Source organism: Mesoplodon bidens (genome assembly GCF_964165515.1).
Source record: "Mesoplodon bidens genome assembly, chromosome: 9".
NCBI classification, from domain to species: Eukaryota; Metazoa; Chordata; class Mammalia; order Artiodactyla; family Ziphiidae; genus Mesoplodon; species Mesoplodon bidens.
Window position 1 is genome coordinate 30,021,803 of NC_138166.1, and position 17,572 is coordinate 30,039,374.

The 17,572-nt window shown below is 38.5% G+C and overlaps 1 protein-coding gene across 1 annotated transcript in view; it reads right to left on the reverse strand.

Annotated features, from left to right (window-relative positions):
• The window catches only part of ELAPOR2 (endosome-lysosome associated apoptosis and autophagy regulator family member 2), a 187,896-nt gene that overhangs the window by 68,371 nt on the left and 101,953 nt on the right, over positions 1–17,572 (reverse strand). The window contains exons 3-4 of the mRNA XM_081243695.1: positions 7,144–7,339; positions 288–435 (exon numbers count right to left, since the gene is read on the reverse strand). Of these exons, the coding sequence (XP_081099821.1) occupies positions 288–435; positions 7,144–7,339 (344 nt within the window). The remainder of the gene's footprint in view (positions 1–287; positions 436–7,143; positions 7,340–17,572) is intronic.

Sequence of the window (17,572 nt, forward strand, 5' to 3'; positions counted from 1 at the left end):
GGGGAAAATATCTGTCACACAAGAAGTCTCCACTAAATGGTCTCCTAATAATCACATCCAAAAGGAAAAACAAGCCCAATGTTACTTTACAAGGTGAGAGCTCAAAGTTAAAGAAACAATATTAACCAGAAAATATTATAGACAAAAAATAACACTTCTTTTCATATTGAAAGCTTCAGTTAGCACAAAAACCAAGGAGGCATACAATGGAATGGGAACAAATGATTAAGAGAAATTTTATATGAATGTCCTTTAAAAAGTGAATTCTAGAATATAAAAGTCCTTACAAAGAACTCAAAGAAGATATTGTTGTCCACATACTGGTACTCAAAGAAAACATAGCCCGACTTCTTGAGGTGTACAGCGTAGATCAAGGATACCGTGCAGTCATCACGATTGGACTCTATGTAATTTCCACGAGGGACCCAGGAAGAGCTGTGGAAACAAAACCATTTCATGTCAGCATTCAGAAACCTTTTTTCACAAGTTCTGTAACTGAGATTTAAAAGCAGTTCCATTGACAAAGCACAGCAGAGGAGTCTGAAGCTCATGTGGAACTCACAGGCCAACACCATTGCTGGAAAAAGGTTCATTTCTTGTGGCACATGACTTCCTAAACGGTGGCATGGTTAAACAATCAAGTTGCTATGTAACTGTTATTTTTCACCAAAAATTTGATTGCTAAACAGATGATCACTAATTCCAGTTGTCTTAGATGGAGTTATTCTCTCAGACAATATCTAAAGTTTTATTTACAAACATATACTTGGCAGGGGAATGCAGGGGTTCCTTGATTATGAGAGAAGATATCGTCCTAGAAAAAGCCAATTTAAAGTGAACCTAAATAAAATATAGGTCACAGTGTCATAATATATAGTAGGGGTAAAAGTCTGATTGGAAATTTTATCTAAAAAATAAAATGAAATATTAAGAAAATACACTAGTGAATAAAAGTTGGGTTGTAAATCTAACCATCTAGTTCTTAGATTAATCAATAATGAGTCACGTGCCAACTTTTGGGCCAAAAAAAAATTTCCAACCAAACCATATGACAGCACAACTTACTATCCTTCTCTTCAAATTTAACTTTCTATCTGGATGATAAGTGAGATTTTGGCAAATTATTTTCTTTTTACTAACAGAAAAAAAATTTTTGAATGAAAGACTGAGACTTCCACATCCCATCATGACTCACTAATTGGCATTGGATTTGCCCTTTTCTTTAACAATCTAGTAAACTAAACAAAACACGTGAGCCATGTTCAGGCATTGACAATAGGCAGTGAAGGACTGAGATTCTTGACAGCAGGAAACACATGAGACAAAGCCCAAATTGACCCTGACCTCATCCTTCAGGACACTTTCCAGACCATGGCACAGGGAGATAGCACCCAGGCAGAGCACAGTGATCTCACTGAGCAAAGGAGCAGGGATGAATATTTGGGGCAGCTGAAACAACTGGAATGTTCAGGCCTGAGATGCAGAGAAAACAGGGGCTCCAGAAGTCCACATGGAGTTTCTCTGAAGGTTCAGGCTTGGGTCTGGAGTGGGCAGGCCTACCAGCGAACAGCCATTGCAAAGCTAAGACATAATCAGAGAGGTCACTTTTATGGGAGTCACTAGAGCTCCAGGACAGCCAGAAAGGAGAAAACGTAATAACCCCATTGGACATTCATCTGAGATTCCAGAATTGCCACACTTCAGGAATAAGGGCCATGCCCTAGAGTAGGTATCAGCAAACTTTTTCATGAAGGGCCGGAGAGTCAATAATTTTGGCTTTATGAATCATCTGGTCTCTCCTGCAATGCTTAACTAGGCCACTGTCGTTCAAAAGCAGCCATAGACAATATATAAATAAATGAGTGCAGCTGTGTTCCAATATAACTTTACTTCCAAAAACCGAGGGAGGGCCCACAGGCCACAGTGTGCCCAACTCTTGCCCTAGAGTAAAGACCATGACCTAGAACTAAGTGTGAAACCAATATCGAGCCACTCTAAAAAAAAATTTCAAAATCAGACCTGACGAGATCAAGGCATTCTTCTCGTAAATAAACTGCCTTCCAGAACAAAATCCAACATCTTTTAAATGAAAGAAAAAAATAATCCACATTCCCTACATCTTAACATTCATGATGCCCAAGATACAATAAAAATTTACTAGGAATGCAAAGAAGTGGGAAAGTATGACCGTTAATTGAGAAAAAAGATAATCAAAAGAAACAGACAGGGGCTTCCCTGGTGGCGCAGTGGTTGAAAGTCCACCTGCCGATGCAGGGGACACGGGTTCGTGCCCCGGTCCGGGAAGATCCCACATGCCGTGGAGCGGCTGGGCCTGTGAGCCATGGCCGCTGAGCCTGCACATCCAGAGGCTGTGCTCCGCAACGGGAGAGGCCACAGCAGTGAGAGGCCCACGTACCGCAAAAAAAAAAAAAAAAAAAAAAAAGAAACAGACAGGGGCTTCCCTCGTGGTACAGTGGTAAAGAATCTGCCTGTCAATGCAGGGGACACGGGTTCGAGCCCTGGTCCGGGAAGATCCCACATGCCGCGGAGCAATGAAACCTGTGCACCACAACTACTGAGCCTGCACTCTAGAGCCCGCGAGCCACAACTACTAAGCCCACGTGCCATAACTACTGAAGCCCACGAGCCTAGAGCCTGTGCTCCACAAGAGAAGCCACGGCAATGAGAAGCCTGTGCACCGGAATGAAGAGTAGCCCCCGCTTGTCACAACTAGAGAAAGCCCATGCACAGCAACAAAGACCCAATGCAGCCAAAAATTAATAAATAAATAGATTTATAAAACAAACAAAAAAAAACAAAAGAAACAGACATGTATTTAAGACAGCTCTTCAAAATATAATCAACAACATCAGATAAAAGATAAATACAGTGAGTGAAGGGATGAGGAATCTCAACTATTTTAAGGGAAATAAGAACCATTCTTAAAACTAAATGGAAATTCTAGAACTGAAAATTACAATACATGAAATTGAAAATTCAACAGATGAGCTTAAGATCAAGTTTGAGACTGCAAAAGAAATAGTCAATGACACAGAAATAGAAACTATGTAATCTGAAGTCTAAGAGAAAAAAATTGGGAAAAAAATAGAGGCTCAGTGACTTTTGGACGACACCAAGTGGCCTAACATACATGCATTTGGAATCATAGAAGGAAAAGAGGGAGAGAAAGGGGCAGAAAAGTGTTACTGGTGAAATAGTGGTTAACATAATTCTCAAATTTGGTAACAATATCAACCTACAAATTCAAGAAGCTCAGTGAACTTCAAGCAGAGTAAATACAAAGAAAACCACACCATCACAGTCAAACTGTTGAACAGCAAAGATACACAGAACATTTTATAAGTAGTCAGGGAAGTAAAAACACATTACGTAGAAGGGAACTAACCATACAAAATACAGCTAATTTTTTTATCACAAATATGGGAGAGATTCAGAGGTAATGGAACATCTTTAAAGCATGGAAAGGGAAAAGTAAAAGCCCAGACTCATACGTCCAACAAAATATTCTTTGAAACTGATGCTAAAATAAAGATATTTTTAGGTTAAACAAAAAAAAAGCTAAGAGAATTTGTGAGCAGCAGACCTGCATTACAAGAAATGATAAAGAAAATTTTACAGGATGAAAAAAATAATACTGGATAAACATGCCAACCTATATACAGGAGGAAAGAGCACCAATAATGATAAATATGTAGATAAGCATATTTTTATCTCTTAAGTTTTTTAAAAAACAATTGATTTTTTTAAAAATTTATTTATTTTTGGCTGTGTTGGGTCTTCGTTGCTGTGTTAGGTCTTTCTCTAGTTGTGGCGAGCAGGGGCTACTCTTCATTGAGGTGCACGGGCTTCTCATTGTGGTGGCTTCTCTTGTTGTGGAGCATGGGCTCTAGGCACACAGGCTTCAGTAGTTGGGGCTCGCGGGCTCTAGAGCACAGGCTCAGTAGTTGTGGCGCACAGGCTTAGTTGCTCCACGGTATGTGGGATCTTCCCAGACCAGGGCTCGAAACCGTGTCCCCTGCACTGGCAGGCAGATTCTTAACCACTGTACCACTAGGGAAGTCCCATCAATTGATTCTTTTTAAAACATTTCATTGTATTATTGGGTTTATAATGTGTTCCTAAATATAATATATAATCGTAGCTCAAAGATGAGGGTGTAAAGGGAACTACACTGGTGTAAAACTTTACGTATTACATAAAACTTACATATTATATAAAAGTACAATAATAATGCTAATAACACTTTAAGAATAGATATTGTAATTTGTGGCCTTTGTAAGATATCTGAAGATATAAAAACACTAACCATAACAGAAAACAGTGATAAATTGTACTTTTTCAAATGTTAAACTTTTATCATAGGACACCATTGAGAAAATGAAAAGGCAAAAGCTACAGACAGAAGGAAATATTACACACACATACATGTATTTCTGCATGCATATGTGTATATGCTAAATATTAAATAAATATATTCATGACATGATCTCATGTCTAGCATACACAGAGAACTCCTACAGCTCAATAATAAAGTGACCCCAAAAAATAGCAAATGGGTAAAACATTTTGACACTTCACACACACACACACACACACACACACACTCACACACAAAACATATAGACAATGGACAGACATATGAATAGTGCTCAACACCTTTATAAAGAAGGGAAATGCAAATAAAAATCACAAGGAGATATTATTTCTCATACACACACTTAGACTAAAATAAAACAAGACTTGACAATACAAATATTGGTAAATATGTACAACAACTAGAATTCAAATGCACTGTTGGACTCTAATGTTACAGCCATTTTGAAAAGCTCTTAGTTTCTTATAAAGGTCAATGAACATCTTTCCATATGACCCAAGCAACTAAAAAGAAGTAAAAAGAATACAATATTGGGGGCTTCCCTGGTGGTGCTTCCCTGGTGGTGCAGCGGTTGAGAGTCTGCCTGCTAGTGCAGGGGACACGGGTTGAAGCCCTGGTCTGGGAAGATCCCACATGCCGCGGAGCAACTAGGCCCTTGAGCCACAACTACTGAGCCTGCGCGTCTGGAGCCTGTGCTCCGCAACAAGTGAGGCCGCGATAGTGAGAGGCCTGCGCACCGCGATGAAGAGTGGCCCCCGCTTGCCACAACTAGAGAAAGCCCTCGCACAGAAATGAAGACCCAACACAGCCAAAAATAAATAAATTAATTAATTTTAAAAAAAGAATACAGTATTGGGTGGACAGAAAAAAAGGAAGAAAGGAAAAAAGGAGGGAGGAAGGAAGGGAGATAAGCAAAAAAGTAAGAGGCTGAAATTTACACTGAGACAGTTATACTCAATACACTGAAAATTTTCTGCTTATCATTCAATCTCTTTAATGAATAAACAATTCCAAGTTTATTGGAATTAGAAAAAGAAGCCACATCAATATCTCCTGCCCACCAAGACAAAGATCTGAGGTCTCATAACATCCTACTAGTACCTTCCTCTAAGGAACTCTTTTATTTAAAAAAATTGAATTAAATTATACACACACACGTTTCCCACATTACACGAAAGTACAGTGTTCCTATGAAACCTTTCGTAAGCTGAAACGGCGCAAAGCAAAGAAGCAACTACCTTAGGACACATCTTACTAATGGATTTACAAAATAAATCAAGATAAAGCATAGATCTCAGACACAGTTCAAAGTTAGGGGGGCTTGATGCTGAGGCGCTGCATGCAGTTCCAGGAAAGGGCTTGGTGCCACTCTCGCTGCCCATGGCGCACACAGCCGCTATGACAGCCTTGCTTGCTGCAAAACCAATGCTGAACAGTATTTTTGCTTTTTGCCCTTTTTTTTTTTTTTTTTTGTAAAAGCAAAAATCCTCTTCAGATTTCTTTTGGTTAGCAAAAAACAGGTACTAATATAGGTTTTTCATAAAAGCGAAATGATATAAAGCAACCTTGGGAAAAGCAGGGGATGCTTGTGTGTGTGTGTGTGTATGTACATAGATAAATATACATCTTGAACTGCATGGGTCCAATTATACGCAGATTATTTTCACTAAAGGCACATTACAGTACTACTTGATCCATGGTTGGTTGAATCCGCCAGATGCCAAAGGGTGGATACAAAAAGCCAACTGTTAAGTTATAAGTGGATTTTCAACTCAAAGGAGGATGAGCACCCATAATTCCCACATCGTTCATGTGTGTACATATACACAAATGTATATGTATATACACACACATATACATTTTATATATAGTTAGAATTATTAGATATAACAATTCTGTTAATGCTATCTAACGTCACAACCCTACGTGATGAAATGACTGTTATCAGAAGAGTAAAAATGTCACCTGGCAGAGAGAGAGACAGCTATATAAAGCAAGGGGGAATGGAGGGAAGGTAGGAACGAGGGAGGAGAAAACACATCTGTTATCACAGCTAAATAATTCCCCAGCATCTTTAGCTCATGGTAAAAAAAACTGAGTCGTGAGAAACCATCCTTGTCAGAAGGTAGCCCGAGGCCTAAAGTTAAATTCTCCTAAACATGGCCATGTGAAAGGGGAATGTTACATAGTCGATACAAGAAAACAGGAAGGGTAACAGCCCAAAGATAAACATTTTGTGTTTTTTCAAAACAGTTTATCATTCCTCCAATGTTGTCACAGGCAAACCTAATAATCTCCTGTTAAAAAGGTGGAAATTAAGTAAAGCTGCTTTCCACTTTAGGTGTTTAACCCACTCTGTAACTGGAGACACTCAAGTGTCAAAATGAAGGTTATACATTTTTCCTCTCAGGGGAAAAGAAAAAACATTGAAGTTATTCATTAAAATTACAGAAGGGTTTGTAGAAACACCACTGACTTTCATATAGTTATGCATGTATTATTAGAAAATTAATTTGTTTTCTTAATAGCTTTATTGAATTTTTTGCATACAGTATCTATTATGTCCTAAGAGCAACTATTTTAACCTCATGAAAGTTCAGCTACATTACTCATAAGGACTGTTAAAAAAAAAACTGTGACTATTTGCAATTAGTTTATCTATAATCCCAATCACTATCAAGATTATCCTCAACATCTTTCTGGAAAAGAGCAACCACACCCTTCTCAAGGCTCCTCTGGATTCTTACTTGTTACAGCCATCTGGCCTGCTGTCAGAAGGGCCGACCACAGTGTCCATGAATGTTGCAACGTTGGAAAATCCTGCTGGCAATTCATCCCATTCATCAAATTTGATGCCACTGCCCAAGGAGTAGGTGCCTTCACCACACTTACTGCATACCTGATTCTTCATTTCTAGATACTCCCCAGAAGCACAGGAGAAAGCTGGAAGGCAGAAGAATGTATAATCCATTAGTCATCACACCCCCCAACAATTTCCTCCCCTTCACACTGTCACCAGCCTTATTTTTATAAAGCTCTGATCAGGTCACACCCTAATTAAAGCTTTCCAAAGTCTCCCTTATCACTACATGCACTTCACAGTCTGACCCCGACCTATCTTACCGGGCTCATCCCTTGACCCATTCTCTTCCAACCATCACAAAATTCTTATCACTCCCAGAATATTTCATCCTCTTTCTCGCCGCTGTGGTCTTTCTTCGGAGATGCGGATCAACGCACCTGCTCACCTGGAAAACTCCCATTCCTAAGTCAAAAAATGACCCTCTTCAGAACAGAAGGTGGGGCCTTACCCCACCAGGCAGTCAACTGTGCCTCTCTCTGTGCTCCTACAATACTCTTCTCATAATACCCCCCTTAAAGATAGACAGACGGATGGATGGATAGATAGGTATCACTTATCAATTGATGTGAGACTTCAAGCTCCCAGAAAGCAGGGATCATTGTTATTTTTGAATTCCTAATTGTACCGGGCAAATACTGAGTGCAAATAAACGGATGAACCAGTGAGTGACGTAAACATAAAGGGGATAATGAGAGGGTAGTGCTTCACATGCAATAGCTAAACAAGTATCTCCACCATGAATCCATGTTTTCACTATTCACGACTCCCACTGAGTTATTTCCACAACCTCCTTCTTTTTACTGATGATGTCAAGTTCTGTGCTAATGCTCAGAAGTACAGCCAGAAAACAGCAGCCACAGGCAATGCGCAGGACAGCTGACACAGTTATAGAAAAGACAGCAATTCTGCCGCTAAGTTATTATTCATTCAGCAAACGCAAACCTATGTCCCCCAAGAGTGGGGCTCTGTGCTCAGAGCAGTATTAGTGACTCAAACGTAGCAAAGAGCTTTCTAATCCTTTAATCAGGATATTAAAGAAACAAGAACAAAATAAGACCTCTAAATTATCCAGTGAAGAAAAACAAATCTCCCAGCCGAGAGCGAAGCAGCAAAACTTCACATTTAGGTATACTCCCTTTTAGAATACATTTGGAAATGTAACAAGAAATAAAACAAGCTAATTTTGAAAAAATGAATTAAAGAAATAGAGCTAAAACCCACACTCATCTACTTACTTATCCACTGAATAAATGTTTTTCTTCAGAAAAGCTTAAGATGCTGTACAATGCATTTCTAACCCTCAAATCAACATCCCTAAATTAGCAGAACATCAGAAAACAAGGAAAGGTTAAGCAAAAAGTATTGCATGCTGGCTATAAGGTCAAAACTATCTTGGGGTCAAGTTGTACCACTCCCTAAATCTGTGACCCTGAGTGAAATACGTCACCTCTCCGGGTCTCAGTTTCTATCTCTGAAAAAATAAGATAATAATCATAGTGCTGCCTGATAGAGCTACAATGAGAAACTAAAAAATAGTATAAAGTGGTTAGCACGGTGCCTTGCCTTTAATAAATGCTCACAACATGTGATTATGATCACTACAACATATCAAGAAACAGTTATAGAAAAAAATTTATTTTACTTTTTATGGTTTATAGGTCTTCTAGCAAACTGATAAACAATACCATAAACCAAGAGCCCACATTACACTAAATCAAAGGTCAGCAAACTAGAGCTCACAGGCCAAATCCGGCCTGCTACTTGTTTTTGTAAATAAAGTTTTATTGAAACACAGTCATAACCGTTCATATACATATTGTCTATAGCTACTTTCACACCACAGTGGCAGAGGTGAATAGCTGTGAGAGAGACTGCACTGCCTGCCAAACTGAAAATATTTACTTTCTGATAAAACAGTTATCTTTCAAGACAGTTTAGTCTAGTGTCCAAAACTGAACTTTTAACTTAAATAGTAAGAAGTAACTTTTTATGATAAGTTGTTAAAAGGGACCCTAGACTCTAAAAAGGAGATGATTGTGTTTGTGATATTTCAGAGAGTGTCCATTGCCCTTTAAAGTCATTAAGAATATCGCCAACTCTTTCGGAGGTATTTCTCTAAGGTCAGAAGGAAAACTGAGAGATAACATTAACAGTAAATGTATTGAGTATAACACAGCCAACTCTTTTTACTCACGATAGTTGTACAAAGTTATCGTGAAAACTAAACTGGTAAATAATGAACCACTGCTCCTGGGGAAAATACAGGCTTAGGCCCCTGTGATTCTCTAGTCACAATATCTTCATCAACAAGTCACAGTATCATCTTCATCAGTATCTTGTTTTACGGGTTTTTCAGCCGGAAAACATCTTATTTAAAATATGTTGTTGATTCATCAACATTAAACTTATGGCCAACGGCACTAATACTTATACTTGAACTAAGCTTATTTAACTAATACTTATACTTGAACTAAGCTTATTTAACACGTGAATTTTCTCCAAAAGGCAAGGGACAGACTTCTTGCACTTAGGATCACCAGCCAGCACTTCAGCACTATTTTAAACAGTAAGATCACCAATAAAAAGCATAAGAATGCAAAAAACATGGTATTAAATAGACTGTGCAAACGACACAGTTGGCAGTATGCAAAATGAAATAAGGAGGCAGCCTGTCACCATCTTCAACCTCAGCTGGGACCACATGGTCGGATGACTCATTTTTACTGCTCTGTACATGTCTGCAAATGACAGTGAAAGTATTACATGGACTGATTTGAGAGTTACAAATAAATTTTTAAGGTAGGTAAATTTGCAAATATGGAATCCATGAATAATCAGGGTTGATGTGTTTTAATAGACCTGTGAAGGAGGAAGATATTATGCCCATTCGCCAGAAGCAAAAATTGATGCACAGTACATTTAAATAACCCTATTAGAAAATTATCCAATTAACAAGTGGCAAAGATGATATTCAAATTTAGCTCTCTGATTCCAAAGCTCATGTCCCAAGAAAATTCAATTCAAGCAATGATTATTATAATCATTGCAAAAAGGGCAAGTAATGTCAAATTAATTCATTATTATATTTCACATCTTTCTTCATTTGCTGTCTTGAACTGTTAAAAAATATTCATGTGCATTATAAAGCAATAACAATTCCCTACCCCCAGGTATCTTATGAAATTTTTAATATATTATAGCTGAAACACACACATTTACCAAATATTTTAGCAAGTTACTAACTTCCATATGCCTCAATGTCCACACCTATAAAAGGAAAATAATAGTAATATCTATCTCCAAGCGTTTGGGGAGTAAATGAGATATTCCATATAAAACATTTAGCAGTGTGCCTGACATAAAGCACATAATAATTGTTAGCTGCAATTATTAATAATATAATTCAGGGGTCTGGGACAATCAGAATTCTGCCACTGGATTGATGATTTTACATCTCTTTAGATTAATTCCATGGTCAAAGTTAGGTGAATAGGTATAGGGCCTTTAGTAATACAGACGAGCTAAAGAGTCTACAGCTTTTTGTATTTTAATTATTGCCTCCTCCTCAACCTTTTTTTCCACCCTGGAAGGCAGCTCTAGAGCCACATGTCAAAGGAAAGGAAGAGCCACACGTTCTTATTAAACACAATTTACTCCATGAGATGATGTCAACACAGCCCTACCGACCTCTTCAGGCAGGCATCAACAAGGACCAGCTTTTCCTTTCCTTATTCCCTCTGTCCTAACCACATCTACTTTCTACTTTTACTCTGCTTTCTTGGCCTTTGGTTTTTAGTTGAATTAGAAGGGTTTTTATAATCTTGAGGACTATACTCTTCATTCAAATTCGCTTACAGTACAACATAAGACTTTTTTAAATTAAAATATAGTTGATTTACAACGTTGTGCTAGTGTCTGGTGTACAGCAAAGTGACTCAGTTATACACATATATACATATTCTTTTTCATATTCTTTTCCATTATGGTTTATTATAGGATACCGAATATAGTTCCCTGTGCTATACAGTAGGACCTTGCTGGTTATCTATTTCATATATAGTAGTTTGTATCTGCTAATCCCAAACTCCTAACTTATTCCTCCCTCACCCCCTTTTGACTTTGGTAACCATAAATTTGTTTTCTATGTCTGTGAGTCTGTTTCTGTTTTAAAAATAAGTTCATTTGTGTCATATTCTAGATTCCATATGTAAGTGATATGAGATGTATGGTATCTGTCTTTCTCTCTGACTTATTTCACTTAGTATGATAATCTCTAGGTCCATCCATGCAGCTGCAAATGGCACTATTTCATTCTTTTTTACAGCTGAGTAATATTCCATTGTATACTTGGACCACATCATCTTTATCCATTCATCTGTCCATGTACATTTAGGTGGCTCCCATGTCTTGGCTACTGTAAGTAGTGCTGCAGTGAACATTGGGGTGCATGTATCTTTTTGAATTATAGTTTTCTCCAGAGGTATGCCCAGAACTGGGACTGCTGGATCATATGGCAACTCTATTTTCAGTTTTTTAAGGAACCTCCATACTGTTCTCCATATTGGCTGTACCAATTCACATTCCCACCAACAGTGTAGGAGGGTTCTCTTTTCCCCACACCCTCTCTAGCATTTGTTATTTGTAGACTTTTTAATGATGGCCATTCTGACTGGTGTGAGGTGATACCTCATTGCAGTTTTGATTTGCATTTCTCTAACAATTAGGCATGTTGAACATCTTTTCATGTGCCTAGTGGCCACCTGTATGTCTTCTTTGGAGAAATGTCTATTTAGATCTTCTGCCCATTTTTTGATTGGGTTATTTGGTTTTTTGTTATTGAGATGTATGAACTATTTGCATATTTTGGAAATTAAACTTGTCAGTCGCATCATTTGCAAATATTTTCTCCCAGTCCATAGGTTTTTTCCTTTTATTTACAGTTTCCTTTGCTGTGCAAAAGCTTATACGTTTGATTAGGTCCCATTTGTTTATTTTTACTTTTATTTCTATTGCTGTGGGAGACCGACCTAAGAAAACAATGCTACAATTTATGTCAGAGAATGTTTTGCCTATGTTCTCTTCTATGAGAACTATATATACTCTACTATACATAGTATATATACTATAGAGTATATATACTATATACTACTATAAAGATAGAAATATGCAGGTGTGGAAAACAACATTTATATCCATCTGTCCCCAACCAGCAAATGGCTGGGCAACTTACTTAACCCTCCTTGCCTCCATGCATTCACATTCCAAGGATGACACGGCTTTCCCCTCCTCGCTCACAGGACTGCTTGTGGTCCTATGAGAGACTGAAAACCACTTTGAGAATAAAATATGACATGAAAATTTAAAGCTTTACTACCATCATGCAACCACCCCGTACAATGTACCAAATAATAGTCTCTGAATTGAATCATTTATATGCTGATTATCATCCATGATTTATGCCTAACAATAAAGAACATCTATTTTTAATCTTTTCATCACAAGGACCTCTTAGTTTTGCTTTTCTTCCTTCAGAGACCTCATGCTATGGAAGATGATGGCTATGCTATGGAAGATGATGGCTGTCAATTACCTTTATTCATAATTCATCCATTTTTCCTACTTTAATTCAAAGTTATTACTAAAATTTCTTTTCTAAACAGTAAACAGCAATAAGAAGCAGTAATAAAACTTTCAGTTTACTTGTTCAATGAGATGTTGATGGTATAGGGAGACTATGCACTCTCATTACAGGTAAGTATATAGGAACCACACTATATGTCACTCAACAGATATTTCTTATCTAGTACTTAGTAGGCAAACACTAGGCACCAAGGGTATTTTGGTGAATAAGATGGAAATAGTCCCTAATCTCATGGAGCATCTAGTGTAGTCTACTCTAGACTTATCTTCCTCAAAATAGACTGAACTTACATTTCACTAAGATAAATTCACTGTAAAACTATCGTATCTGTTAACCTAAGTTAATAGCTAAATAAAAAATAGTTACAAATATTTATGGGGAAATGATTAATTAAATCAATTCCAGAATTAAGATGAGCCAATACGTCTATTTTCTTCAATTGTCTCATTTCATTTACGTAAGACAAATAAAACAAGGTTAAAGCTGCAGGCATTGTCATTACTGACTGTACAAGAAGAACACTCTTCCAACTATTACTATTATTCACAGCAATTAAGGAAAGTACAAACAGGGAAAATAATGCACAGATTGTGGGTCTCAAAAATGATAAATTTTACCTTCATCAATCATTTAGCCAATCAATTATCATTATCAGATTATTAAAGCTTCAACTGCCCGCCTGGTTTATAATTCTTCCCACAGAAAACAAAAAGGAAGTAAGCAATGGCATCTAAAAAGAAGGTGAACATCAGCTTCAATCCAGCGAATCTCGGCTGCTCTTCTTCCCTCAGTGCCAGTGACAAGGAGAATGCTCAGACATTTTCTTTTCTAAGTTCTCATTTGTGAAATTCTTAAAGAAGAAAAATAATTTCTCTCATTTTACAAAAATGAGAGTGAGACAGGAAGACTCCAAAACAGTACATTAAAAGAGGCCATTTCTTATGATCCAGCAATCCGAATCCTGGGAATATACCCAGACAAAACTGTTCAAAAAGATACATACACCCTTATGTTTGTTGCAGCACTGTTCACAATAGCCAAAACACGGAAACAACCTAAATGTCCATCGACCGATGAATGGATAAAGAAGATGTGGTGCATATATACAATGGAATATTACTCAGCCATAAAAAAGAACAAAATAACGCCATTTGCAGCAACATGGATGCAACTAGAGATGGTCATACTAAGTGAAGTAAATCAGAAAGAGAAAGACAAATGCCATGTGATATCATTTATATGTGGAATCTAAAGTATGGCACAAATGAACTGATCTACAAAACGGAAACAGACTCATAGAGAACAGACTTGTGGTTGCCAAGGGGGGTGGGGGAAGGGAGAGGGATGGACTGGGAGTTTGGGGTTGGTAGATGCAAACTAGTACATTTAGAATGGATAAACAACAAGGGCCTAATGTATAGCACAGGGAACTATATTCAGTATCCTGTGATAAACCGTAATGGAGAAGAATATTTTAAAAATTCACACATATTATACACATATTATATACACGTGTAACTGAGCCGCTTTGCTGTAGAGCAGAGATCGGCACAACGCTGTACATCAGCTCTACTTCAATAAAACTTTTTTAAAAAGAAAAAAGAAAAAGAGGCCATTTCTTGCTGATGTTCTTATTCACTGAAGGCATTTCTTCCCCTTGGCTGAAGGGAATCTTTGATCTGTTTCACTGAGATTTTATTTGTACTAAGTGTGTTTTTCTTGTCAAGATCCACAAGGCAGCAATGCAGGCTGATTGTGAGTACATCACCTGTCTGCCATGTTCAAGATAAGGTTGGAGGAGAATAACAGAAGGTAACACTGTGCAAATTCTAACAGCAGCAGACACTGCAGTGTACCTATGAGGAGTATATATCCATGATCACTGAGGAGCTATACTGGTCTACTCCACTCTAGTTCACAGGTGATGGAATATGAGGCATGATGTGATCATAGAATGAATAAATTATGATATGTAATAACACTTAAAGCTATCAGAATGGGGCTTCCCTGGTGGCGCAGTGGTTGAGAATCTGCCTGCTGATGCAGGGGACACGGGTTCGAGCCCTGGTCTGGGAAGATCCCACGTGCCGCGGGGCAGCTGGGCCCGTGAGCCACAACTACTGAGCCTGTGCATCTGGAGCCTGTGCTCCGCAACAAGAGAGGCCGCGACAGTGAGAGGCCCGCGCACCGCGATGAAGAGTGGCCCCCGCTTGCCACAACTAGAGAAAGCCCTCACACAGAAATGAAGACCCAACACAGCCAAAAATAAAGATAAATAAATTAAAAGAAGGCTCAACATTAAAAAAAAGAAACTATCAGAATGACCAAAAGGGACTTTCGAGATCACCTGGTACAAACCCTCCCAAAATGGATGCCAAGTTTCTTCATCTGTGTGACCTAGAGCATCTTAGTTCAACTTTTCTACAGTCACCACAGGCAGACTCACTATCTATGAGTCTCATGACTCCTATGACTCTCTACCTAATAAATAGACTCCCTGCAGTACCATGGAGCTAAAAGATTTTATTATAGCTAAGCTAAGAAAAATCCACTGTTCGTATTTGAAGTAAAGAAGAATAGCATTCAAAAAACATACCTCTGCCCCAGAAGTCAAAAGATGTGAGTTCTAGTTCCAGCAGGGCTGCCTGGCCACACGTGGAGTTAACACACGAGCTGCTGTGCAAAGTCTGAAGTGACACAGTTAAATGATCAGAACCGAATTCTTAAAGCCTGATGCTACCAATAACCACCTTTAACTTTCCATTAAGACTTGGGGATGAAGATGGGGGCCACAGAGATGTTTATAAGTTCAGATTTGTGAAATTCTTTGACAGAGAAGGGAGAAAAAATAATTTTCACCTCTCATTTTACAAAAATGAAAGGGAGACCGGAGACATACAAAGCAGTACATTAATACAAACCACTCTGGCCAATGTTCTCTAATTCACTGTTCTCTGAAAAGAATATTCAGTCAAAGGACTGCCTCTCCATCTGTGAAAATGAATTCTCGCCTCTAACATTCTTTCCCGCGAATGGGTCCTCCAGAACCCTAACAGCTAGGATGGTATGATAGTCACTGCGCTTTGCAGAGAAGACTGATCAGCCAGAATACCTGCTCTCCCTCCTCCCCACCCCCCCAAAAAATATCACCAACTCCTGGTGTTACACAGAAAACTGATCCATGTAACACCACAGCTATCATCCCCATTAAATTAGTGGAGCCTAGATTAAAACTTTCCATCTTTTTTACAAGCAAAAGCTAACTAAGGTAGATTCCATCTTTAAAAAAAAACCCACAAGTGTAGTTTACTGTGGCTTCTTGACTTCGGTGTTTGATGGGGAAGAGGACAAATTCCAGTTCATCGAGCACAGGATGACACAAGGTTTATGGGGAAAAAAAAAATCTAACAGCGAAGGTCAGGGGAAGGACAATGTTGAGAGTATTTGATGAGGTCACCAACGGGGGCAGAGCAGTACATCTGGGAAGTCAGTTTTCTCAACTTCCAATTAGGTCCCAACACTTCGATTCTTATCATCCTGAACTTTTCCTCCTTAGAAAGTGTTGGTCACCCTGTACTTCCTGAGAGTTTCTCTGCCCTTGATTTTGCCGTTTTGAGGGCTGAGTTCTCTCATCTCCTCATAAAACACTTTTTTCAAAGAACCTCCCTCCACCACAGCTCCCATCAAACACAACTGATGTAGAGCCTGTTTCTGATCTGTTATCGTAACACTCTCACGCGTTGCTGTCTTTCACCCACCACTCGCGTGTTGCTGAGCAGATTTAACTCCAACACTCTTCCCACCTGGAATTGGATGCATCAACATCCCAAACAAAGCCTATTGAGGACAAAATGTTTCCGTCCTTTCATATGTAGAATAAAGTTTTACTAATCTGATTAGATCTCCGTGTTTCACCTATGGAAATGAAACACCGAAGACAGTCTCTAATTTGATGGCACCAAGGTTATTCAATCAACAAATATCCCAGTGTTTGAAGGTGCCTTAGGATCCAGGAGAGGATGACATCTCCTCTCTTGGGAAGAATGAAACAGGACTCTATCCTAAATTAAGAATTTCTGTAGTTGAAAAAATACCGATATTTTTCTAATACATGTTAGATAATGAATGCATACTCTATGTATGTTTTCTAGACATGTCTACAGTTTTCTAGACACAGAAAAAACAAAAGCTAAGCAACTCATTGTATTTGAGGCTATAACTACAAATGTGCCTTACATTCAGAACGTTATTCCCTTACCTTTCAGAAAAATAGACACAATTAAGAATAAAATCTACAAGCAGGTCAGTAATCAATTAAAATAACCCCCCAAGCAATATATCGGAGCCTTTAGATGCCATCTTTTAAAAACTCCACTTACCTATAGGAGATTTGCATCATATTTCTATCAAGAGGTAAATGTAAGGTGACCACAATGCCTCAAGAAGGGGCCTAACAACTTGTTCAACAAACACTGTAGTCCTGTCCAAAGAGGCGCGACACCATAGGGGTTAAGAACACGGACCCAGGAGGTAGACTGCTCGGTTTCAAATCCCGGTTCTGCCTTTGACCTACCTGTGGGAGGTATCCCAGTGCCTCCTTCACAAGGTCGTTGGCATGACTGGGTTTGACTGAATACCTGTAAAGCATTTACAGCTGTGCCTGACATACAGC